The 27,340-nt window shown below is 35.6% G+C and overlaps 1 protein-coding gene across 1 annotated transcript in view; it reads right to left on the reverse strand.

The window, feature by feature from the left end:
- Window positions 1–601: 601 nt before the first annotated feature.
- LOC150105607 (sodium-coupled monocarboxylate transporter 1-like) overlaps window positions 602–27,340 on the reverse strand; it is a 42,068-nt gene continuing 15,329 nt past the window's right edge. Inside the window, exons 5-12 of the mRNA XM_090394939.1 lie at window positions 24,535–24,675; window positions 22,099–22,234; window positions 20,521–20,725; window positions 15,880–16,034; window positions 5,557–5,774; window positions 5,270–5,367; window positions 2,134–2,215; window positions 602–969 (exon numbers count right to left, since the gene is read on the reverse strand). Of these exons, the coding sequence (XP_090251065.1) occupies window positions 933–969; window positions 2,134–2,215; window positions 5,270–5,367; window positions 5,557–5,774; window positions 15,880–16,034; window positions 20,521–20,725; window positions 22,099–22,234; window positions 24,535–24,675 (1,072 nt within the window). The 3' untranslated portion in view covers window positions 602–932. The remainder of the gene's footprint in view (window positions 970–2,133; window positions 2,216–5,269; window positions 5,368–5,556; window positions 5,775–15,879; window positions 16,035–20,520; window positions 20,726–22,098; window positions 22,235–24,534; window positions 24,676–27,340) is intronic.

Raw genomic sequence — 27,340 nt, forward strand, 5'->3', positions numbered from 1 at the left:
TAATTCCGAATTGTTAGAAGAGAGTACAGAATTACTGTACAAAAACATGCTAGCCATTTCAGAAACCTCCTAAATGCTATAATGATCCAAATTCTATACAAATTATAATTTCATATAGGTGATGAGTTTCACATGACTGTGCTCGATACACTTAGCGTGTTCATCGGTCTTGTTTCGTATTCGAAAAAGAATAATCTAAAATATTGATAATATTGAAACACAAATCTTACGATGTTTGAAGTTGTTATAGAAAAAAATGGAATTACGAATTACAATAAATTACTTATATTTCTATTTTCTGTGCTTCTAGTTTTCAACAAAAGGGGTGCCGAAAGTAGTCGAAAAGAAAATATTATCTCTAATATTCTTGTAATCTAATTTGCAAAGAGACCTCACGGCGCTAATTCGCAAGCATATATTTCTTTCGACTGTATGATATCGATAGCTATACTTTAAAATTATAATTAATTTTAGTCTTATTGTTGTATTTTACTATTCTATTGTATTGTTATTATATTTTAGGGACGATTCATACGTCTATATAATAAAATAGATTTTCTCAATACTTTAGTTCAAAAATATTCTCCTTTGATGTTTTCATGTTAGAATACATGCAACGGGAGGGTTTCATAAACTACTAAAAATATGAAAATTATTTGTAAATCTAGAAGTTATAATTGATTTATAATTTATGAAATGAGATAAATAGTGTTTCCTTAATTAATATAGGGCCGGGTTTTTTATATCTCCCTAATATAAAAATCATCATTTCAGTTAGTTACATATTCTGCATTCTTATTTTGCCTCAGATTTAGAATATCATCTGCTCTCATATTAATAAAACTGTGTGTAACTTATTATTAGGCAAGATTCCCCTGTTGTTCTTTTCATCCATTATTAACATTCTTTGGCATATGCAATGTATACAAGCTTCACTGGGATTGAAGAGGAGCAGTCTCGTTCAAGTTTCTGTAAAATATATAAAAAAATCTTTAAGGCACTTAAACATTTATGGTGTACTGTTAGAAATTAATATTCATTACTGAATGACATAAATATCAGATTTTTATCATATTATTTGAATAACTAGCATCCGAATAATAAATACATACAATCGTTAATATTATGATAACCTACATTCAATTCATCAGAACCTCCTCACGTTATTGCATTTTCTCCACTAAACAATTTTTTCATTCCTTAAAACACAGAAAAAATCAAACAAATATAAAGATCCATATTCCAGATTATTTTCAAGATCGCATTTCATATATTCACCACCTTACAAGCATATAAATATAGTCATTCCATCTGTGCTAACTACACTCTTATACGCTCTCCGAATATGATGCCTTCTCTCATTTGCCATCGTACATTAAAAAGATTCCTTGTCGATCCTATACGATCTCTTTAATAGCTTTATTTCGATCAGCCCCTCTCATTTCCGCCTATCGAGTAACGTTTGTAACCCATAGATCTTCAATCCCTTCTCATAGAGAACATTCAGTAGACTCGCGTGAACAAGTGGTCAGCAGGAAAGAAGGAAACTATATATTTTCGAACTCGAGATTGTCTATTTCTAAATTAAATTTGCTATATTCACTAAATTTCTGCCTAAATAGTTGAAATACTTGTTCTACAGGTTCTCCATTCAGGAGGAAGTTGATGTTCAGAGTTTCTGCGATTTTATTGCTGATTATCATACCAAATTTATTGCAACAGTGATTTGATTTAGTTTGATTTAATTAGTTATCTTTTCAACGAAACATCTCTTGATAATTCTTTCATTTCTTTTACAATACTTTCAATTTTTTTCCTTTTCAAATTATTTGTGATTTTTTTTCAGATCATTAAAACTGCTAGGGAAAAAAAAAGAATTCACGCCTTGAAAAAGAACCCCCGATCCATATTATGAGTAGCAATTCCCTAACTGTTCCTTAATCAGTAATGAAATATTATCCGTAGCATCCTATTCATCGGTTAAGTTTAGCATTACATTTATTCCTATTTAATTTATTGTGTGCTAATCTTCTCTGAATTTTTTTTATAATGAAGAGCATAAATGTATTCAATGACCATTAAACGAAAGAGGAAAACTATTAGCATTTACAAAAGAAAGGGGAAATTCCGTACATGGTTTGATTTTCTTCGTAATCTTTCGCATACCTCCTTACAAACGGGCTCACCAACTGCAGTTGTGCCTTCGTAGTAGATCCTAGAGAAAAATATTTCAAACATATAATTCTTTTGTATTCCTTCCACAATTATACTGCTATATAAAGTAAGGCTTCGTTACATATTTTTTTCAAATATGCATTTATTTAAATGACAAATAAATTTTATTACAACATTCATAAACTTTACTATAGTAATGCTGTGTTATTAGTACCACAAGACAGTAAATTTTGGCAATTAAATTTCGGTGGAACTGAATCATAAATCTAGTGAAAACAAAACAAGTTTGTTATGTCTTTGTGAATCATCATATAAAATTATATTAAAATAATGATCCTCATATACATTACAACACATCTCTGCACGATTATCGTGTATTCGACTTTGCTTTTATATTTCCTGCACTGGGAAGTTTGTCTCCGGAAAAAATTAGGATGTGCTCAAACCTTTTGCGACTGTATACATGAACACCAGAAACTTACAAAAAAATAACACTCACGAACGTTTTATCGTAAGTCATTATAAATACACAAAACGTGTTATTTCATTAAAAATAAACAGTTATAGTAGAATAGCCAAACGAACTTGTTACCCCATTTGATGGTCGAAAAGTGAACGATGAAATGTGAATATAGAGGAATATAAATTCATTTAAGTAAATTAATAAAGCATTGAATCAAGGAGAGATTTCCATATTTATGCATATCTTTAAAGAAAAATACTTATCAATCGTGTTTACCAGCTTAAGTGTCTAAGGTGGATAATTAAGGGAGTGCTGAGAAACGACAATAGGTTCTGGTGTAATGCACAATCTCACTTACTTGTGATGTATCTCGTAAGTACGTATCTACTTAGATAATGAAACATTGAGGAATGATCCAGTAGTGTGGGATTTAGATGTCCAAATTGTTGTCCTATTGCCTTAAACCATAATACAAAATGATGCTGAAACATAATAGAATTTCATGCTAGCCCAGGCATTGCCCACTTAAACAGGTCTCCCTTTGTTTTAGTTTGGGAACCAGAGCGAACAAAAAAATGTAAACTACTGAAACGAACTCCACTTCAACATCAACATAGTTTACAATTGGCACACAAACTTGATGGAAGTAGCAGAAGTATTGAATAAGTACAGAATCGAAATAACAGGTGTGACAGAAAGAAAGACATGAGATTTTTCTAAGCAAGAAACATGCAGTGTTATATTCAGAATATAATTATGAGGATAATCATAATTATGTTCCGAATATAATATTTTATTATGATGATTATCATCTCGAATGACAGGCAATATCAAGTACAGCAATGTGAACAAATATCAGAATCGGCAATTAGAAAACGGTCTATTTGATGCTATGGTTCCAAAGAAGGCTCTTTTAAGGAAGATGTCGAGAATTTTTAGAATTAAAGAAGACAGCCGAAACAAAGAAAAAAACAATAGTTGCTTTTTTTAGAGATATAAATGGCAGAGGTAGGAAATAATTAGAAATATTTCGGAAAATGGAGAAAATTGCAAAGCTAATGATATACGATAAGGAGATGGAGATGTGCACATAAATAAGACGGAAGAAATAAGAAAAGTGTCATTTACTATGTTACTGTTGATAGCAATATCTTCACCCTGGTTCAGGGTAAAAGTGAACATGGAGAAATTAAAATAGGAAGTGATCACCTCTGGATTTTGAGCAGTTCAAACTGAATATCATATTGAAAAGAAAAGTACGTAAAAAAAGGTTTAAAAACAGCTTCAGAGAGAAATGTAGACTCACGTACACACACTTCATTTTCGTCAAGAAAAAAATGAAATAATTTTAAAACAAAAACCATACCTTGGAGATTCAGTGAGAGAAGCTACAGAAAATTTAGTCTGTCAGTCAGGATGTCTTCAATTACATAAAAATAGGAATTCAGTCTAGACTTAAGAATTTAAAGAGACAATCATGGAAAATCAGAAACGACGTTGAGGTTTTTGGCAGATAATTCGACACTTGCTCTGAGAGAATACCGGGGAAAATGCATGACAGCAAAGCACTATGAAAAACTAGCTAAACAACTATAATGGGAAGATTTTAGTATGAGAACAGTAAATAAATATCTGGAAGGACAAGATATCTTGAACAGTACTCTAAAAGGGAATCGGAGATAATATACTTGTCATGAAACTGAGGTAAAAATATTTTATATCGATGGAAAATTACCTTGAAAGATTGTTAAATGAAACAAGAAGTGACAGCACGTTTATGTAGCATTCAGGAGGAATAAAATCCTGCGTGCTTTTCAACACTCGAGGTATAATAAGCCACCAAAACACTGAAGTATGGGAAGGTAGCTCGAATGGCTACTCCGAAGGAATAAAGCTATCATCGTCTCATTCTATCAAAGGAAGTAAAACTGAAAACGAAAATTACAGAGAATTTTTTCTAGTAAATGTTCTTTGTAAGATTTGCGCAATCGTTGTATAAAAAAGGCTAAGATAAACTCTAGATAGGTCAGTTTCGAATAGTTACCAAACAAAACATAGGAATATAACAAGGCTCTCTGTTTAAGTGTAGTAGATCTGTCTATATTTTAGCTGTAAGTCATATTTAGAATTGATTGTGATACAGGAAGAATATTTCATATTAAATCTTATGAGACAAGGGCAAAATTATGACCACTGTTATTCATCATCCACATGTATGACAGTACCAAGAAAATTGGCAATTGAACATCCTATGAGAACTAAAAAATTCTAGTTCTTTACTTTATGTAGATGATGTTATTCCATAAATAAATTGAGTGCAAGGCTGCAGGATTCCCTAAGTAAACTGAATAGCAGCTGTTATATTAAAATATTAAAAAGAATCCATTCTCCACAACAATCTGCATTGTTTACTTTTACTGAACATCATTGTTGCTAAGTTGTATTAAGCTAATATGTATTATCAGTTTTATACCATTTATGAACAGATTTAAGAATAATTAAACTGATGTACTCTTTAATCTGTTCTTACCATTTTTTTCCAAATTATTTCTTAATATTCAATTCGTAATGCAACACATTTATTTGCTATAATGAATGAAATCTGCTCTCAAATAAAGAAACTTATCTTACCAGATAGGAAACTTGTTAGATAACCCACTACTATTGTTGATAACGAGCCAAAAACAGTTACCCACAGAAAGGAGAGTTTGTATAGTGGAAAGATATATCTGAAGAAAAGTAAATAAATTGAAAGTTATCATTTATATTGAATTTTTTTTTCATTGAATAGATATGAAAATAAACGATATATGAATGATATTGTGTGTATAGATATACACAAGCTGTGTATTTTAGTTTTGAAAAAAAAAAAAAAACAGAAAGGAAAAATTTAAAAAATCAAAATCTTAACTACTCACTCTTCTTCCGTTAGTCCGACGGTTGTTTCTGTCGAATACGTCCAAGTTCCGTTCATTTCAAACATATCTACAGCATAATTGCTATTGGCGTTTGTGGTATAATTACATAGTTCCACGGATAACGGCAATGCTTCTGATGTTTTGTTTTTCACGGATGTTATTCCAATTCCCACCCAAGAAGCAATCCCGATTCCTAGACACAATCCGACCAATGCTCCCTGCAGCAGGAAATGAACACATTTATTTTTTATTAACATACACGTTTTCTAGAGCATTTTCTAAATAAGAGATAATCAGAAACATGTACCAACATTTTAATCAATTGATAATTTTTTAGCATTTAGGAATATTCTATTAAATGTTTAGTAACTGTGATGTCAAAGAAATACATTCTTGCTGGAGAATAACGAAGTTGTGTATTTATTTATTTAGCGTATGACTCACACATGGAACTTTACATTACAATAATCTTTAAATATATAAAGATTTAGTGTAAAATACGAAATACTTAAACATGATATAAAACAGTCATAAAAGAGACACTCAAGAATAGACTACAACTTATGTGTAGGTTAGTTTTCAGTTTTATCCTCAATTTAATTTAATATTAAGAATATTTTACAGGAATATCGAAAAACTACATCACTTAAATAAAGTATATACAGTATAACAACGGAATCTCGAACCAAAGTATACTTAGCTGATCTTTGATGAATTTTACGATGCATAAGATATAAGACACTAGTAAATTTGTCCAATCATCTGCATTTAGTGTAGCGTGGATGAAATCCGACAAGTTTCCATGGTGTGTAAGTTGGGCACCTTCTTCTGTGATATGATTTATTGGCTGGCGGGGTGATCCACAGTCGCACATGGGTGAGTCAATCATGTCCAATTTGTAAAGATGGTCTGCACATTTCCCATGATTGGTGCGGATTCTCTTAATGGTAGACCAAGTTTACCTTGCTAGGTCAAAACCCGAAAGCATCTGGCTTGGGTCCACTAATTCATGGACTTCCCCTTTTGAAGTATTACGCTCTTTCCACTTCTCATTCATGTTAAAATTTGTCACAGCAAGATTTTCGCTGTTAGGATTGGAGGGTGCCTTGACTTTAGCCTATTTATTTATGGGGACATTCTGCCTCTAGAAATTTTGGAAGGTCTTGGAAGATCTTGGATTTCCATGATTTTATTGTATTTAAGTAGAATAAAGTTTCATCTGTGGAGGTGGACAGTTGCGTATCGCTGAGAGCCAGTAAGTTGGAGTTGATTTCACAGTTACAGAAATAAGGGCATAATGATGTTAAGCTGAACATCAACTAACTACACATGGGCGCTGTTCAGCAATACGGTCAAGCAGTATTCAGCTGCAGAGTAAACGGGACCAAGAGCAGTACAGCGAAGCGTTGCTGCTGAGACACCCCCAAGGATTCCGCAGAGTTTGCGGTATATTACAAAAACCACAGAAGTTGTGAAACCATAGCTTCACAGATTCGTTATTTCTATAGTATAGCCATGATGGCCATGAAATGGAATTTTATATATCAGATTCGTCAATTATTGGAATGTTCATGATCAGAGACTCTTCAGACTGGCAATGTTTCTTTCAAATAGACCAATGTCACGTGAAAGGGATGGCATTGCCCATTTAGAAAAAAAAATCATTCTATTATGTCCAAAAAGTAACCGTTTGAACGTTGTAGATCACACACACACACACTCACACACGCACACACACACACGCACACACACACACACACACACACACACACACACACACACACACACACACACACACACACACACACACACACACACACACACACACACACACACACACACACACACACACACACACACAAACTACTACAAACAGCTCAAAATTCAAAACATAGATTATGGAAAGCAATAATAAAGCTTCCCTGGCATGTCTTCAAATAAATCTACAACACTCTATCATAGAAAAAATATAGGACCGAATTAATATAAGAACCCTACAACATCAACAACAAAATATGCGGCTTCCCAAGTAATTTTAAAATATTTTCAAAAGGATCTGAAAGAAAGAGAGCTACAATACTCATGGTAAACCCTGAAGTCGAGGCAATATTAATTTCTCAGCACACACAGAAAAGAGGACTCGGTACTTATTGAAATTACGTATAGAGCAATTAAAACTTTTGCTGCGAGTATGTATCTCGACTATCACGTATAAAACACGACTTAGAAAAAATGAGCAACATCACGGAGTTTACCACCAACCACGGTCTACTACTTGGAATAGATAACAAGACCTATTCGGTATTATGGATTAACGAAAATACAAACAACAGAGGTAAACATTTGGAAGAGTTCATAGCATCAAATTCCCTACACATACTAAACGACGACTGTAACACTCCACCATTAGAAAATACCAGAGGAAGTAGCTTCATCGATTTAACAATGGCAAACAACGCTATTTTATACCTCGTTTCTGAATGGAAATACGAAGAAGAGGAAAACTGTTTTGACCATCGCATAATAAGTTTCATCATCAGTAACAAAAATGTAAACGGAATAGATAACAAAAACCACCGTATTAACATCAAATACTTCACCAATAAAACCAACCTAGAGAAATTTATGAAAGCATTAAAAAGAGAATTTTTACGCTTAATTTCAGAACATCACTTAAATGCGAACAGCGAAAAACAGCTCAGCTTAGACAAAAACCTAGCCATCTGGGCATCTGCACAAACCGATATAGACTTCGTTACTTCTGCACTTTCATTAGGTTTGAAAAAATCCAGCGATCAAACACTCAGAACAACCAAGAAGCTAAACATCGTTGGAAGAAAATCAGTACCTTGGTGGAACGACGAACTAACAGTCCCAAGAAAACGTATCAACGCACTCAGACTACTATACCAAAGAACATACAATAACCAAGAGAGAGCAGAAGATAGCACTACTGTAAAGCCAAATACAGCTATCAGCCCAAAATTACAAACGCGAAAACAGAATCATGGAAACATTTTGTACATTTTCAACCGTATCGAATCCTTGGAACTGCGTATATAAATTAGCAGCAAGCAAGAACCAAACAACACCTACACTATCAACTATCAAGAAAACAGAAAGCAGCTACACTAAAAACTTAGCAGAAACTGCAGCTACTATGATAGAGAAGTTTATTTCCTTGACGATGAATCAACAGATTAAGAAATGCACAAAACTTACAAACAAAGAATGGAAACAGATATGGACTTTGCTGACGACGACTCATTTGCAGCTATTGAAATCGAGTCAATATTAAGATCAATGGATCCAAGAAAAACTCCTGGAGAAAAAGGAATAAGCAGCGCCATACTCTTAACAGCTTTTCTCGAATTCCCCGAATTCATAACAACAGTTTACAACAAATGCCTAAAAAGAGGACGATTTCCTTCAATATGGAAACACTCAAAAGTTATACCTATAATCAAACCAGAAAAAAGAAACATCCGACGAAATTAACAAATACAGACCAATCAGCTTCATAAATGTTGCTAGTAAGGTATACCAGAAAGACTTCTAATAAACCGAATAATGCACTACGTCTACCTCAAGAAACTTATTAAGCAGCAATCAGTACGCATTTAGACCTCCGTCCAGCACAGTAGACGCAATTATGAAGGTGAAAGAGTTCGCAGAACACAGTCTACAGCAAAAATAAAAAGACGTACTACTGATCTCACTCGATGTACAAGAAGCTTTCGATGCTACGTGGTGGCCAGCCATAATCAATCAATTAATAGATTTAAAATTACCTAAAAACTTACTCTACCTTACAAAAAAATATTTTTCAGACAGAAGAGCAACTATGACACTAAAAACCACAACTGTAACGAAAAAAATCAAACGATGATGTTCTCAAGGTTCCTGCTGTGGGCCAGATTTCTGGAACATCCGCTTTTAAGACTTCCTGTCACTACTGAAACAAAAGTCATAACCTTCGCCGATGATGCGATGATAATGATTCGGGGACGCGACGGCTTACAGTTAGAAGTAACGGCCAACGAAGGACTCTTTAAAATTGCAGAGTGGGCACGCGAGAAGTGACCATCAATAGAACCAAATCTAAAGTGCTCCACATCACACGAAAAAAATCAACACAACCTGTAACAGTCTTCCTAAACGGAGAAGTTCTCGAGGTAGCCAGTGAGCTAAAATACCCAGATGTAACAATTGACGAAAAATTCACCTTCAATAAGCACATCTCATATGTAGCTGAAAAAAAGCTTACAAATTGTAAACCTCGCTAAGTCGGCAAAGATAAGTGGGATTAGGCCAACGAGCGCTGAAAACGATATATACCGGTGCTATACTACCACTGATATCTTATGCTGCTCCAGCCTGGACACATACACTAAAATCAAAGAAAAACCGAAAGTAAACTCAACGCCTTTTCGCCATACGCATAATTAAAGGATACTGGACAATATCTTTCGAGGCAGCTTGCGTTATTGCAACTCTAACACCGATCTGCCTGAAAATACAAGAATTATCTCTTATATATGAAGTCACTTCCGGAAGATATATCGAAAGTTACAACATCGATCCAAATTTCTACAGTAAGTGGCCTCACCCAGCAAAGAAAATAAATATTAAGGAGAAGGAAAGTTCTGAAAGTGACGAATTCCAAATATACACTGGCGGAAACAAAACCGAAAGGAACGTCGGTTGTTCTTTCCCTGCATACAACAGACAGTCCATTATACAAGATTGCAGCTCCAGACTACATCATCTCTGTTCCAACAGCCAAGCAGAACAGCTTGCTATAGTTCAGTCACTTACGTATCTGCAGGAATTAGAACTCAACACCTCTCAGCAAAAGACAGCAACAATATACAGCGATAGTAGAAGCACCATAGACGGCATAAAAAACCAGAACAACCATATTGCATTGATAGAACAGACAAGAAATCTGGTTTGAAATCTCACTCTAGAGGGATGGGAAATCAAGTTCTGCTGGGTGAAAACGCATACTGGAATATCAGGAAACCAGAGAACGGATCAGTTGGCTAAAGAAGCAGCTAGAAACGAACGGCTAGAAACAACTTACCAGAAATTGTCGAAATCTGCTATAAAAGCACTTGCAGAAGAGTAAAGCCTAGACATGTGGGAAGAAGAACGGAAAACATCAAAAAACGGATCAACAGCAAACGAATTCTTTCCTAGCATCAGAAACAGACTCCGGCTGAAAATACACGGCATTTCTTCAGGTTTAACCACGCTACTGATGGGACACGGAAAACTAAGACATTACTTACACAGATTCCATATCCTGGAATAACCAGCGTGCATTTTCAGTCCACACTTTCAACAGACTGTTCACCACATACTTTACGACTGTCAGCTATTAGACTCGATCCGGATGCCCCTAATACCACACGTCATCTCTTCCGGAGACAAGTGGCCAGTGTCATGACAGAACTTATCGAAAAGTATTACACAGAATTAATTAAAATTCTTGTTTGACATCATAAATAACCACCTTGTAGGGTTACTATTGGGAGGAAAACGCAAAACACACACACACACACGCACGCACGCACACACACGCACGCACGCACGCACACACACACACAGCCAACTCATGATCTAAATATTGAACTTCTGTGTTCGTCTGGCATAGGCAAAAACTGGAGATTGTGTAATATTATTAACGCTACAACAGCCAACTGAATGTTACCGTTGAAATAATTGCAATCTACAGTATACTTCCTTTTAACAAAGAATGTTTCTTTGTATATTTAATAAAATTTTTTGTAATCAAATAAGATACGTTTGCAAAGATTTTTCAGTTTTATCCTCAATTTAAGAATATTTTACAGGAATATCGAAAAAGACATCAGTTAAAATAAAGTGTATATAACAACGGAATTAAGAACGAAAGGGCACTTAGCTCATCTTTGATGACTTTTAAGATGCATGCATAAGACACTGGGGCACTGATAGCCAACGCGCTGTTTTACGGATAACATTTTTATGATAACCAGAGGAATGTTACCTCCATTAAAATCGGATACTCATTGAGAGAATTTGGATATCACACACTTCAGCTGAAATACCATTTAATGAATTAATCCACATTGCTTATATTCACCACCTTCAAAGGAAAATGTATCAGTCAGACACTCATCTACATTCATTCTTTGCACATCGCTATCTTATAACTCTGCTTTTCTTGTTTAGTAGTTTTGCATGCCAACCAGAGAATGTTTTTCTGTCCTCATTTCTATTTTCTACAATCCCAGTATTACCTTTGAAACTCTTCTCTTCATCCTCCACCACAGTATCAACATCACCTTGAAAAGTAGGAGACCTGATCTGGGTTCAATACTCCAAATGATGTCTCATCAGAGCCTTGTAATGAGGCCAAATCACTTTCTTATCCTCACATTCCAATATTCGTTTCAGCGTGACAGTTATCTTCTGAGTTGTATTTACAACTTTTGTTTATGGTTCGTGAAGTTAACTTCCTATCGACCAAAACCTCAAAATCTCTGGCTGGATCAGTTTTCTTTAACATAGCCTACCTGTATAATATACCCCTATATATCTCATCACACGAAAATGCATAATTTTAAATAATCTGGATCACGCTCGCGGTTCAGACTATTAACGTCACTACAAATGATCTGGGTTGTCCTCCCTCTCCTTGCATCATCAAGAAGGTATTTGAAATATTTCATGCAAGCATATTTCAAAATATCATTAACAAAAAAGAAAAAAAAATCGATAATAACAGACCAATGACTGATCTCTGTAGTGCACATATAGTCACAAGAAAAATCATACGTACATCCATACATCACTTAAGATGCTGGTCAGTCAGTCATCCTCTTTTCCAAGTTTATGTTATATAATCCAAACCCCATAATCCTATAACTTACGTAACAATCTTCCATGCAGTTTCTTGACCAAAAAAACAATCCCCTCTAAACGTATCAAGGTCTATCTCAGGAAACATTCTCTAACAACCTATTCCTGTATGCAGGTTCTCACCACCGTTTTCGAAAATCCTCCTTCGAGCGATTGTAATACATCGAAATCGGAGGTTTAACCAGTTTTGGCAAGGGATATCATATATGATTTAGTGGAAAACACAATCGATTAGTATCTTCGGTCTCTAGATGTGTATCTCCACTGCTTGTGTGCGCTGTCGTGGCGTGTATCTCCACTGCTTGTGTGCCTACAGAAACACAAAACAAACGAACGTGACGTTGAAGAACTTCGTTGCAATATCGTTCACTAGTCATAGTATCTTTTCCAAGATAGCCAACGCGCTGGTATTGCTTAACAACGCGAGTATGTTCTAGAAAGGGACAGAAACTGTTGTTCTGTTATTATAATACCATAATATCAGAACAGCAGTTTCTGTCCCTTTCCAGAACATCCTCGCGTTGTTAAGCAATACTACTTTCACCCCACATCAAGTGTCGTCTAGAGTAGGAGAAAAGACTAAAATCAATGTCATATAAAGAACACATTAGCCCATTACTCTCTTGTTCAATTTTTAATGTTGCTTTAAACTTAAATCTGAAAACGTGCTCTAAGATGAGCTGTGGGTAAGGAGATGATGCCGACATGCCTTCGGAGTATATAGGTCTTCTTGTCGCAGGACGTCTTGCCACAGTTATATCAGCGATACATCGATATATTCGCACATTTATGCTTGAATGGAACTGACTTACAAGCTGACCTGCCGTGAAGCGTCGATTGCATTTTGTTGTTATAACCAAACGTCTTTCTTCATGTTCCGTCGTAGAGTGCCAGCGACCACTTAGCAGATCTCTGAAACACATTCTATTGGTTTGAAACACTAACCAGAGCCTGGATATAACGCTTTGTGATTCCAAACTATTTGGTAATATCAGTCGATCTGCGGCCTTCTTCAAGTTTCCAATAATTCTGCCCCGCTGTAATCACTTAGGTTATGTCTTTGAGGCATTTAGAAGATATCCAAGTTTGCAACTTTATTACTTCACAAAATGAGCTTCTTTCAAACAAAACTCACTGAACGCTGCGTTTTCCCCTTTATCCCGTTGAGTGCTACCACGTGACTCCTTTGCGCGCGATTCGAAAATTTGAATGTGTACCATTATTCTACTCGAAATTGTCTATTATACAAATCGCCATAAGCTGATTCGTTTGAATTTTGCGGTTGTATTATTCAGAAGTAGTGTTCGTGCTTTGGTGTTGGACGCCAGTTATGATAAATACAGATGGAAAATATGCTTTTCTGTATATAGTAGAATCTTCTCTTTCACTAAAATTATACACTTCAAAGCTAAGTCAAAAGACACAGCCTTTCAGCTGAAAACTATTTCAGCATCGCAGCTGATATCCCATTGGATCAAATTAGGAATTCGTTTTATTTATTTATTTATTTATTGTACGGGGGGAATTATAAAGCCAAACAGTAAAGAGAGTGATAGTTCCGATAACCAGTCGATGGCATTGTGTACGATTAAATGCAAATTTCTGAGACCTCCAGGAAAGGAGTGTATGAGGCAGTCATCAGTAATGAGGCATCGTCTGCACAGCATCCCTCATGCAAAAGTGTGACTTTGAAATTCTCCACAGATGACAGGGTTTGACACAAATTGGGATTACAATGCCTCGACTCTTAGAAGAGCAGCCCTGAGTCTAATCTTCCCCCGTTGCAGAGTATTCTTCACCAGGTTAGAGGTGAAGCCAACACACGACCGTCGTGGACACGCAGGTTAACAAACAATGAGAATCATCTCTGGTACCTTACGATTCTTCTCCTCTTCCATGGTTACCTGTTCTTTCCTACATCTCCCCTCCAAACTAGCTGAAAGTTTATCTATTCTGATGACATCTATCGCCACTCAAGACAGTCACTCATATATCATAACTTTCCATGGCCTTGAGGAGACGCTGAGCAAAGATCTGGGCTCTCACAAAATTGTTTTGAACGTTAGGACTATCTGGTAATTCCAACATAACTCTTATTTCTCCTTCCCACCTTAATAACTACGAGGTTCTTCAACTTTTAATCCATTTAATCCATGAAATCATCCCTCTAATCCTTTGTTACCTTGTTACTTTGTTACCTTTATTACCTTGTGTCAGTTTGCCGTATTCTAACTTACCGAAAAGATTTGGAGAAAAAAACAAAGTTAAAGATATCTGCCAAGAACAACATCATAAATAAGTTGACCGTCGCAATTTGGAGTTGTAATGACTCGACTCTTAGAAAGAATCACTGATTTTCTAAGTCTTTCTAATTGTCTCCCCTTTTGCAGAGTATTGTTTATTTGGAGCCAAACTGATCGCTCTCGTGGGCACACACCTTATGATAACAATACTTGTTCTTTCCCATATCACTCCTCCATGATTTAGAAGAGAAGAAGCTAACATTAAAGAAATAAAGAAAATCAGAAATAATGTGTCATCCTATTCATCAAGATATCTGTTCACCTCCCCTCTAGCATACCGCTTTGCCTGTAGATCTTCCATATGGATTGTGGAATTTTCTCCACCAGTCCTGGGGACCATCATCTGGTCTCCGGGACTGGTGAAAATTCTATAATGAACTACAAACTACAAATAAATACCTGATCAGAGATCTCAACTTTAATACGGCAGGATTCAATCGCTACCTCGATACCTCTGGAGTCAGCTAAACAGATTTAGGACTGGACAACGTCGCTGTGCCCACAAATTCTTGTTCTTGTTCAGTTTATACAACAGCTTTAGAACCTTTTCTCCCCATACACCTCATTGTTTCAGTGTAGAATCATATAGAAATATGTTGTATACAACATGCTGATAATCCTTAGAAAAAATGGACTTGTACAATAGCATTTATAATATATTATTGTCAAGGACAGCGCCAGTCACACAGTCGATTTTCTAGAGATTGTGGGATAGGAACCCCTAGTTTTTGGGAGAAAAAAACCGCTTACCCGCGGATGAGAACGGGAACTGTTCGAAAAGAGGGTTCCTCTAGTTAGCGACTGGAATTGAACGTGAAAGGGTATTACCTTTGACTGCTTAACGCTCTGAATACAAATCAGATTTCCACTGTACTAAGCAAGATTACGTTTATTATTTATTTTATTTATTTATTTTAATGGGTAGCTTATTAAGAATTAAATGTATTTGGGAGATTTCGTTATCATATATCATAATGACTTCATCCTATGATATTTCATGAAATCGAATCCTTTTACAAACATAGTTGTTCATGTTATAAAAATATCATCTGATATAATCATATTATGTACCACCAAATTTTCTTACGAAATGATATAACAATATAATCACCCTTTGATTTGCTCTTATAGTGAACATTCCTAGAAGAAACACTCCTAACATTGGTCCACTTGATATTGCAAAGAAAATTACAGTTGCTTGAATGACACCATCAAAGGATCCAACAGAAAATGATAAAGCGATAAACAAAAATCCGAAGAAGGCAGCTGAAAAATATGAAAATTAACTTTGTTGTAAAATTTAATGAAATTCTGAGTAAATATGTTACACAAAAGCATTTTAACATGATGAAAGGAATAATAAAACAGATTTGATAAAACACACATGTTTTCCAAGCTTTCGATATAAGAACATTGTGGACTATTTCGAGCCTTTTTGGTTTAAAAGCATCACCCTCATCTGACCACAGGTTAAGTACAATTGAGCCCTTATTTAATAAGTGAGGTGACCATTTTAGATTATTGTATGTTCTTATTGGAGAACCATTATGCTTGATTATGCTTGGGAAATATGTGAATTATCTGTGTAGCACTTCTGATGTTTAGAAAGCACTCAGACATTAAACTATTTCCATTCTAAGACAACTTCTTGAACTTGCTTAATGTTTTGTTCATGATAAATGCTTCAAAGTAGAAATATTATTTGCAAACGATATATTAGTGTTAGCATTCATCGAGAACCAAGTATGGCATTTAGCATGATGCTTTTCTTAATACATTCGATGAAAATAAATGTGTGCAACATGGGCGATGTTTGACATGTCCTCAACCCTCACCTGCTCTGAAAAATGTGTGATAGTTACTGGAGAGTAGGGCAGTCCTGATGCAGAAGGTTTACACACAGAACTGCATGATTTTAGTAAATATTTTATGATCTAAAATGTTCTGTGGGACAACTGATAGAGAATTATGGAATTTGAATGACATCTTAACAACATTTTGTACAAAAAAACGAACATCCAAAGTAATGCATTCTTTGTTTTATCAGTTGCATGTGACATAATTCCGCTAATATTATATGCCACTGGAAACCTCATTACCCAAAAAGTGCATAACTTTACACCTATTAACATTGAACTGATATACATTTTTGTTTTCCCAAATCAAATCATTTTGAAAGTGCTGGCTATCAGCGGCATCCCTGTTTGCCCTGTCTGTCATCGCATGATCGGAAACATTGCAAATCTCCTGTTAAACCCTTCCTAATGTCATTAGTGTATAGACTGATCAACAATGGCCCAAGGACTCAACCCTGAGGTACACCCTGGTCACCTTAAATCTCGCAGATTCGCATCCACCGTTTAACACTTTTTTGATATGTGTTTGGCAACCATCCACTGATTCAAGTCAAGAGTTTATATTCCAATCCCATATTCTTTGGGACTGTAATATAATGCCACAGCCTTTTCTGTGGTATCCTATTAAATGCCTTAGCAAAATCCAGCATTATCATAGTGCATCCATTCCCTTTATCCAATTAGGTAGTAACATTGCCATCAAATACGAGCAAATTGCTAAAACACGACTTTCCTTTAGTAAACATGCTTCTCCTTGAAGAGTATATCTTGGTTGTTTACTTATTTCTGTATGCGAAGTCTTAAAAACTTTCTAACATCTTCACTACCACACCTGAATACTGATAGGTCGGTAGCTAGACACACACATCAGATTTTACACCAGCATTGTATAATGGAACTATCACATATGCCTGCCATTCATGTGGTATTATTTTTGAGCTGAGACTCAAGTTATATAAACAAGTGAAAGTTCTAGCTAATTCGGCTGAACATTCCTTTAGCAAACGTCTTGATATTCCATTTGTCCCTATTCACAAATTGTTATCCGGGCTATGCAACAACTCCTCAACCTCATTTTAATGCACCCCTAATTCTTTATCCAGTGTAACAGTAGCCGTGTGCACCATGCTACATACACTTGGTTGATATAACTTAGCAAAGTGAGCATTCATTAATTTCTCACACTAGAGTACCATCGGCATTCATTTAAGTTATTTTTCCACATTCATTCTTTCTTTTCCTTTCAGCGTAAAAATTAAATTCTTTTGGATTGCCTTTAGCTTTCAGAGTCAATATCTTTTCATACTCCAATTTAACAATACTCGTTTCTTTTCTGGCCTGAGCTTTATATATTTCATTACCCCCTCTCACTCTTATTCTCAGGATATTCTTTTCATATCATCTTCATCTTGTGGATCTCTTGCTTAATAAGGTTACACGCCCATTTCACTCCCAACTTAATTATTCTTCGGACACTAGGGATACATTCAGAGACCGCCTCATTTACGCACTTTTTCAACGAATACCCATGCATTGCTGACATTTTTCCCATTCAGTAACTGACACCACAGGACCAATCATAGTATGTTCTTAAGTTGATCATAATTTCCAGCTTTGTAGTTCAGCATATAACTTGTTCTAAAGGGAACATTAATGGAATTGGTGAATACAAATCGATACCATGATCACTCTCACAAATAGACTTGTCCTCGAGTTCCTTCTTTCACATGCTGCTTAAAAAACAATTCAATAAATTCCTTTTCATTCTTATCAGGAGATTTCCCGTCTACGCAATCAATGTTTGGAAATTAAAATCACTCATAATGGTTACTCGTTTAACCACGCTACCGGCCAGGACGTATATGTACGTCCACGAAACATGGATGCGAAGTGCACATTAAAATTGTAATACCATTGATATTACATTGAAATATATGATGGATACGAAGCGTATGAGGATGCGTATTTGATCCATAATGGCCGTAAGGTGGTTTTAATACCCATAAGGCAAAATTGGCGATGCATCTCTACGTACCCTGCAGCTAAGTCATTAGGCGTGTAGCAACACGCTACCATATATTTCATTTCGTTAGCCTCTACTTTACACAAGACAGATTCAAACTCACCACTACATGGGACATTTTCACCACTATTGTTTTCTTGCGTTTCTACTCTAACTAGATGTAAGTCGTCTGATATCATTAACAGTACTCCTCCTCCTCTCCTATCATTTCTAAAACGTGTATACCCTTTACACTCGATCCCAGTTACCAGAACTGATTCTGATAGCCAGGTTTCACTAATGCCAAAAAACTTAGGCCACATCATATTCAATAAAGCAACGAATTCAATCCCTTTGTATTTGATTTTGTTGCAGAACTTTCTCTTTTCCCTCTCCAGATATACTCAAAAGGTCCGAACTGAAAGCATATTTTTCCACCCCTTCGTCAGATTTATAACCATGTTCGAAGCCATTCATATCTATATCACGTTTGAATACTTATAGCTGAACTTTCACACACATTTTTCCCATTCCTCCCTTGATGATCTAGTTTCGCCTGACTCTCTGCCTTAGGTCTCATATCAATAAGTAAGTTTTCTAGGCTGCTGATGCCAATTAAATTCTACTCAGCCTGCGCTGAAATCATTTGCTATCAGCACCCTCTTTCTTAACCCGGTACTGTCCGCGCGGTTAGCCTAGTGGCTTTGGGCTTCGCAACCATATGTCTGGGGAAGGAGTGTCCAAGGTTCGGTTCCCGTCGACGACGCCAGGAGCTTGAGGATCTTCCTCAGCCATAGCCAAGTTAGCCGGTCTTGGGCGAGGGAAGTAGGGTTTTTCTGGGGTTTTTCATCCCGCAAGCAGGCAAACCGGTCTCGTGAACACACACGGAATACAGCCAGGAATACTGACCCAGCCATAGGCTTGATTCGTCAGCCGGTTCCGGAGTCCGGATAAAATTTGGGGGGAATAGATGGTGCCGTATCCCCCCCCCCCATAAAAAGGGGACTCACGGCTACTGTGCTATCACACGGTAAGGAAGGAAGGAAGAAACTCGGTACTGCCGTATCTCGGTAGCAAACCTACAATTTTTACTCTCTGACATTTTTTCATCGCTTTTTCCAACAGTCCTTTCATATCCTCTTTCATACCATTTGTTGCCATTAAAATTATTACTTCCTACAAGAACTACTATCTCTTTTACTTTTCTTTTCTGTTTTTCGATTACGTTTGTCCTATCTTTTAATCCCCCCCTCAGGGAAACTAGAAGTAATGAGTCTCTTCGCAAACGTAAATGTTATGGTTGAATCACCATAGCATTTCATCTCTTTTCCTTAGACTTTAACTGACCAATCCTGTTATTAATATTATGATTACCAAGTTCAGTGCTTTACCTCATCTTCTTGTTCTGATCCTTTTTCTTATCTTGTCTAAGTTTCCTTAAACAGTTTTCCACTTTTTCTAATTCTCTGGACGAATTTGTAATAATTTATTTTAATCGATATATTTCCAATGTCAGATTATCCTCAGATAAATTATCATCACCGCAGAAAGTTTTTGTTCATTAAGACAAACGTTCTGTTCAGTAGTAACAACTTTAACTTGAGCTTTAGACACTGCCGTGTTGTGACTAGTTTCCTGCGCCATTCTTAAGAGTAATAAAAACTAATAATATTTCAACAATTATGCTATTAAATGCTGTATTACAATAACTGCATTAAAAAGTACAATAACATACTGCATATAAACTAAAATAAATTAATAAATCTAAGAAACGCACACTCAATAAATTCACAATAATCACCAATTTTTCAGGATTTAAAAATTATGTGTCACAGAACCAAATTCTTTCCCGATTAAGGTAACAACGTTAATCAATTATTCCGAAAATATTTACCTGAGAGCCTTACCATGAAGGAATTATACTTGTTAAGCCATTGGAAACAAGAGTATGGCTTTATGATGTCTTTCATTAATACAGTGGTCAACGAGTTGATTGCAGAAGAAAGGGTGCTTAATGCTGCGCATATGTTGCCACAGACACATAACCCTGACAGACCAGGATAAGCGGAGAACAACACTACAGCAAAATATGCATACAGCTGCAAAAAATGTGCAAATAATATTAGATATATGATTATATTGCTTTTAGAATCAGTTCTTATTAAATCATTAGTATAAATCTTTTAAACATGTTCCTTTCAAATATATATATTTACTGTAGCGAAAAAAGACAGCGGATGAATTATTGTTTAAATGGAACAAAAATACGCAGAAAGTCAACTAAAAACGAAATTTCAGATAAATATGCGAAAAATTTTGCTTAAAGCTAGAGAACTCTATCAGCGGACACATTTAATACTGAACTCCATTTACAGGCCATAAGATAAAAATCCTATTCTATTCTTATAGAAACTATGAATAGAATAGAATAGAAACCTACCTGATTAAAATAAATAACAATCTTAATGAACCTATAATAAATATAGCTTAAGACACTGATATTAGCATCCTGTGACGAATCAAGCATAATTACAAATTATTTTGATTATGCTGTCCAACCAACAGTAATTATTTCATCTCATATATTACATACGAAATGATAACAAGGCTTTCACAGCATCACACCAAGGCATAAAAAATATGTGAAATACAGATATCAGTAGTATCATGAAGGACTATAAACGTTGGATTTTCGTTTGTTTGTTATATGAAAGGTGGGGAAATGAAAGAAGAGGGTGTCCATGAGAGTAAGTTTCTGTGCGTTTTAGGAAGGGGATGAGAGCTATATTTTTCTTTCACCGAACAGTGAGTGAATAGAACAGTTTGCTTCCAGAAGTAGTGATTGCATCTGGTGTGAATGATATTAGAACATGGTATTACAACTGACGTGGTTGCTGCATGGCTTCCCTATCAGTTTCGTTAATATCATTTTTGTTGTAGGTGTTTATGAGAACTTTTCAGTTCCACCTCGTATGTGCATTCAAATTTCGAAAGCTGTTTTTCTGAATTCTCGTATATATAACTAATATATTTAGGTAAAGTATGATTTTCTTATTTCATTTTCATTTCCTTTCAATGAAAGGTTCATATGGTGCACTGTAATGAACTTTGAAAGACAACGTTATGTTAAATATATCAAGAGTTTAAGAAATTAAATAAGAAAACTGTTTTTCTCGTAAAAGGGTGTTAAAAAGACGAAAAGAAGTTATGGATCGCCTTAAATAACGAAGGATACTAAAGTTTTGTTAAATAGCTGTCAGTAAATTTAGTTCCCATATGGGATTTGTATGACGAATTTGCTAAATTTCTCATCACGTTTCATTAGCTGACTTAAAATCTTCTCTTATTTACGTTATCATATCTAGATAGAGCTACACTATTTCACCAAGTAGAGAAAGATTCCTCTACGTAACTACTTAGTCACTTTCTGATAATTATGTATTTTTTAAATATTTTTTTAAGAAAGGCTTACTTGGTCTGGTGATGTCAACCCAGCTTGTGGATCTTGCAGTGGATCGCAGGTATAAAAATTAGCGTACATCACAAGCCCCATAATAGCCAAACATATAACAAACGCAAGGGATAAAAGCCATCCAATCGGAAGAATCCTAAAAAGTAGACGTTAAACAGTTTCGTTTTTTTATTTTTTAAAATTGTTATTAACATATTTCAAAATGTTATTAACGTATTTAAAAGATTTTATTTCAAGTCTGAACTAGGAATCTAGTGTTCAGTTTACAATACTGCCAGTTAGGATCATTAAAACGAGATGTGATTACGACAACTGACTACCTTTTTATAAGAAACTTTTAATTCCTATTCAAATACGAATGCATTCATCTGGCAAATTCGAAGAGGGGGAACCTGGCAATTAACAATGTAACAATTTTACATTAACAAAAACGTATCATTTAGAGAAAGAATAGGATATATTTGTAACTAACTAAACAAATATTTATTACTTTCTTTGAATTACCATAATATTTTATCATCTACATCAGGGCTGTCCAAAACACTGCCAGCGCAGCCCGCCTGTGAGTTTTGATTTTCACCAGCGAAAAAATAAAATAACAATTTGAATCGAATGTGTATTAGATATTTTAATTCTATCGCTAATCGATAATCTCGATGTTGCGAATTTTATCTGGTGTTTTTACATCACTAGATACCCACGTGTGTTTCAAATATTAGATGCGTCAAAGAAGCGTGCTTACACTGTTTTGTTCCAACCAGTGGAGTTGCTAGGGCTTTAGCAGCCCTGGGCGATCCCTGAATTTCCCTCCCCTCTCAATACAAAACAAAAATACTACAAAAGGTCAAAACGACGTATAGGGTATGTTTCAAAGTGCCGCCAGGGAACCCCCCCCCCCCCAACTACGACACTGGTTCCAACGCACATGGTCCGGTGCTCACGGGAACGTGAGCGCACAATTAGTGTTGTTCGTTTCTACAGCTATCGAGGTTGTATCGCTGCTGCTGACCAAATTATTAAATACGCAATGTGATGCGGCCGTCGGATATATCTTTTTTTTTTTTTAATGTGGCCTCGGATTACCTAAGATTGGACAGCCCTAATCTACATAATCAACGCACTCATCTGAAGAAAGGCCAACTTCAAAATCCTTTCCAGAGTCATTGCTCACTTCTGTTTCGCTAACAGAAATGCAGATTTCAATGTGATAAGAACTCCTCCTCCTCCTAGTTTTCACAGTTTCAGATTCCGACGCTGTTTGTATCAAAGATGACAGTTGCTCATAGGTCAATCATCAATCTTGAAACCAACTATTCTGAATCTTTTGATTTTCCTTTCTATAAATTGCTAATTTTCTCCTTCTTCACTGATAACAATGAGATCAGCTACCATATAGATTTAAAATTCACAACTCCAACTGACTTTCCTAACTGCACTAATTCAAATGGTAGATGCCAAAACATTGATATTGTAACTATTATCTCACAAAATTGTTTACATGCCTATACACAGAACCACCTGATTTCGGCTACTCTCAAAGTACTCTTGGCATTTTCTTTACCAGTCATGTACGAAGTGTGCCATTTATATTTAGTAGACATTCTACTATAATATAATGTTGATTTCTTCTCCCACGTAGAAATATTCCCCGTCTTTCTTCTTCTTCTTCTCCTCGTGTTGTTAGGGATTATAAGACTACCAGGTGGCACTGTGTTCGTGATTGGATACATGCAACATATTACAAATATGTTGCATAAATCCAGTCTGAGCACTTCACTGAATATTGAAACCATAAGTCAAGAAGATATAAAATTCTTCTTGCACATTAGTCTAAGATGAATTGATAGGTGGGGGAGGGATCCGTTAAGTCACATTTCGTGTTTCCATTTCCAGAGTCACTTTGTTTAAAGACAATCAAAATATTTTTGACTAATAGGAGCCACTTGGTAATGTTTATGAATTACGCATTATGTGTGAGAATCACCAAGTAATGGTTAACCGTGTCCAGTTCGATTATATAAACAAGGAAAATTTGCCCGTCACATGTCACCCTAATATACATGAACCTGCAATAGCAATGCCTCTACTATAAATATTGGGATGATTCGTTATGAGCCAGTAGACGAGAAAATAAAAAACTGGATTCCATAAGATACATATCCCTTTTTTTGAACGAAATTAAGGCATTAAATAAAGCTGCTATTTTCAAAAATCTGCTTTTCTTCTTGAAATTCCAAATGTCCGTGATTCCAGGGGAAAAACTTTCAACCCATTTGTATCAGAATGAACAATGGATCTTTGTCTGACAAAGCTGTTTTCAAGTTGCTAGCTTTCAAAACCGGATGTTTAACCAGATCCCTCCAAAGAGCATCTTATAAAAAGAATGAAAACGAATTAACAAATAACAAATTAAAGAATGATATTAAGTATACTTACCATTTAGCATCGGAGTATGACTTTGCAGCAAGTAATCTTTGCACAAATAACTGGTTTATTCCTTTTGCTGAAAGTGAAAACATCGTGGTGCAGATAACCAAATTCCAAAAGTTGTATCGTTTAGTCATATCAAATTCAAATCTGTAACGAAAGTAAGATGATTCCTTATCAAATACTGTTTTATTAAAGGGAACTGTTTTATCTAAAACTGCAAGCGTGCATATTTTCCGAAGAGAGAGAGAGAGAGATAGCATTACTTATTTCTAGAACATCTTGAGTGTAATTGGTTAAATTGACACGGACATCGCACTATACCACGGTTAAACTTAAATCTGTTTCTATATGTTAAAAAAATCATCTAACGACTTTTTATTCCCGTAAAGGGAGTACACGAGACCATTTTAGAGACTGAGCGGGCAGTTGAGACTATTATTAATTTAAGGAGCCCGTAGTAAAGAGCCAGCACAACAATTGCTGCCATCTCGTAGTGCCTAACCCTAACACAATATTGTTTCTATATGTTTTAACTTAACAATAAGTGTAGCTTTCTGCTCAATCCCTGAACCTGCTGATTTGTGTGTCCAAACTCTTGGTTACATACGTTCGACGTTACAGTATTTTTTTCATTAATTTTATTGCATGCTTTTTATTATTATTATTAATGAGTTACCTATTTTACATTACCCTTTTCAAAGACTGCAATTTTAAAACAATGCTCTTATTATTTCGAGGAGCAAATCATATTACACATCTTTAATATATCAGCAGTTAGTGTCAGCTTAATTTTTACTATTTATTCTTATAACAGAGAATCCTGCTCACTGGAGGTTTGTTCACTCACAAACCTCCAGTGAGCAGAATTCTTACTGGAGGTTTGTCAGTGACAAACTGAATAATAACTGTTCATATCTCAACATCATCATCATCATCGTTTATTTATAAATTTACAGTTATAAATAGCGAAACCAATCAGAATAAATAAGTAGGCTATTTACACAAAAACAGGACTTCGAGGTTCTTATGATGTGAAGGAAGACCAGGCTTCTCTTCCATATGCTAACTGACGAATCTCTGATGCGGAGAGTTGGGGTGAAACGGTGAGAATATTGCTGACGTATTTCCAATATTGAATTCGGTATCTACCTCTGTTTCGTTTTCCTCTGTAGGGGCGTAGAGGACCAGAGCATCAAAAGGTGCAGGGGGGGGGGGCGTGACTGAGTTGGTGGCCAAGACATTTTATTTGGTTTCTTTGAACAGTGCTAACTAGAGGATCTTGCTGGGTTTCCTCTAATATAGTAGAGTTGGGAATGTGGTCTTGCCAGGAGTAATCCAGGATATATCTTAGACAAGTAGTTCCACAACTATTTATAATATTGGTTGCTGCTTTCATTTACATGTTCCAGGTCTGGAAGCCGTATAGATAGACTGGCTGGTGCACTTGCAAAGACGAATGTTCGTCTCCTTTTAGATGAGGCTCGACTTCCATACTTTATTAAGACTTCTGTGGAACTGGAGTGATTTCTGTTTTGTTGTCTTATGTCTGTTAAGGAATCTGAAAAGTGTGATCCTAGGTATAGAAAGTACTCTACTTCATCGAGGTGATCATTTTGATGTTTATAAATGTGTCCATCCATCTGATTTTTTTAATATCTTTGTTTTTTGGGAGTTTAGTTTTAGCCCAAATATTTCTGCGGTTTTCCTAAGGCTGTTGAAGTGGTTTTGGGCATCTGTAATGTTGGATTCAATAAGGACTATATCATTTTCAAAGCTCAAGTCTTCAAGGTGCATCTGTGTATATGGTTCTTTGATGAGGATTCCAGATTTAACTTTAATTAATTTAAAAATATTGGCAATCACTATAATGAATATATATGGGGCCAGATTATCTCCCTGTAGTACTCCTGTGGATGGAAAAACTGTCTGCTTTGTCTCCTTTAACTAGTACTCTGGCTTGATATCCTTGGTAGGGTGACTTGATTGCCCTGATAATTTTAGGTGGAATGCCAAAACGTTTGAGCGTTTCCCATAGTCGTTCCTTGTCAACAGAATCAAATGCTTTAGTAAAGTCAAAGTTCAAAGTCAATAAAGTAATGATAAGTTCTTGCCCTTTGAACCCTCTATTAGTCTTCTGATGCAGTGAATGTGTTCTAGAGTGCCACGTGTTTTTAGGAATCCAGCATGATTTGTACCAGGTAATGAAGTTATATGTGTGTGGTTCTATTTTATTTAATATCATTCTATTATAGATTTTAGTGGGGTATAAAGGAGTGTGATTCTGCTGTAGTTTTCAGGTTTTTTTCAGATTACCCTTTTTTTTTTTGGAATTGGTATTATCAGACCCTCATTCCACTGTTCAGGAACTTTGCAGGAGGAAAGTGGAAAGTTGTATATGCGTAGGAGTTGTTCTTTGATGTATATAGAGCAATGTTTTAATACCTGTGATACCATCTGCTCCTGGTGATTTTCCTGCTTTTTGTTGTTGAAGGGCCACTATGAACTTCTGTATGGTGAAATCGTCGCAGTTGATGCTAATTGTTCTCAGTACTATGGTTTTCGAGATGAAATCAATGTTTGGGGGTTGGTATGTTCAGAAGACTTTGGAAGTGTGTCTTCCATTCATTAAGTTCTTTGGTCTTGTTTCAAACGGAGTTCCATCTTTTTTCTTGATTCTCAATACTCTGGGTTTTCTTTCAGCCGTGCTTAGGCACTTGCTTATTTTGTAAGTTTCTCTTATCTTGTGCAATATTTGACAGCTGTCTATCTCCTGGTAGAAGTTTTGGATGTAGGCTTCTTTATCTTTTCAGAG

The sequence above is a fragment of the Typopeltis vanoorti genome, chromosome 6, assembly GCF_054136105.1.
Source record: "Typopeltis vanoorti isolate ZY-2024b chromosome 6, IOZ_Tvanoo_1.0, whole genome shotgun sequence".
In the NCBI taxonomy this organism is placed as follows: Eukaryota; Metazoa; Arthropoda; class Arachnida; order Uropygi; family Thelyphonidae; genus Typopeltis; species Typopeltis vanoorti.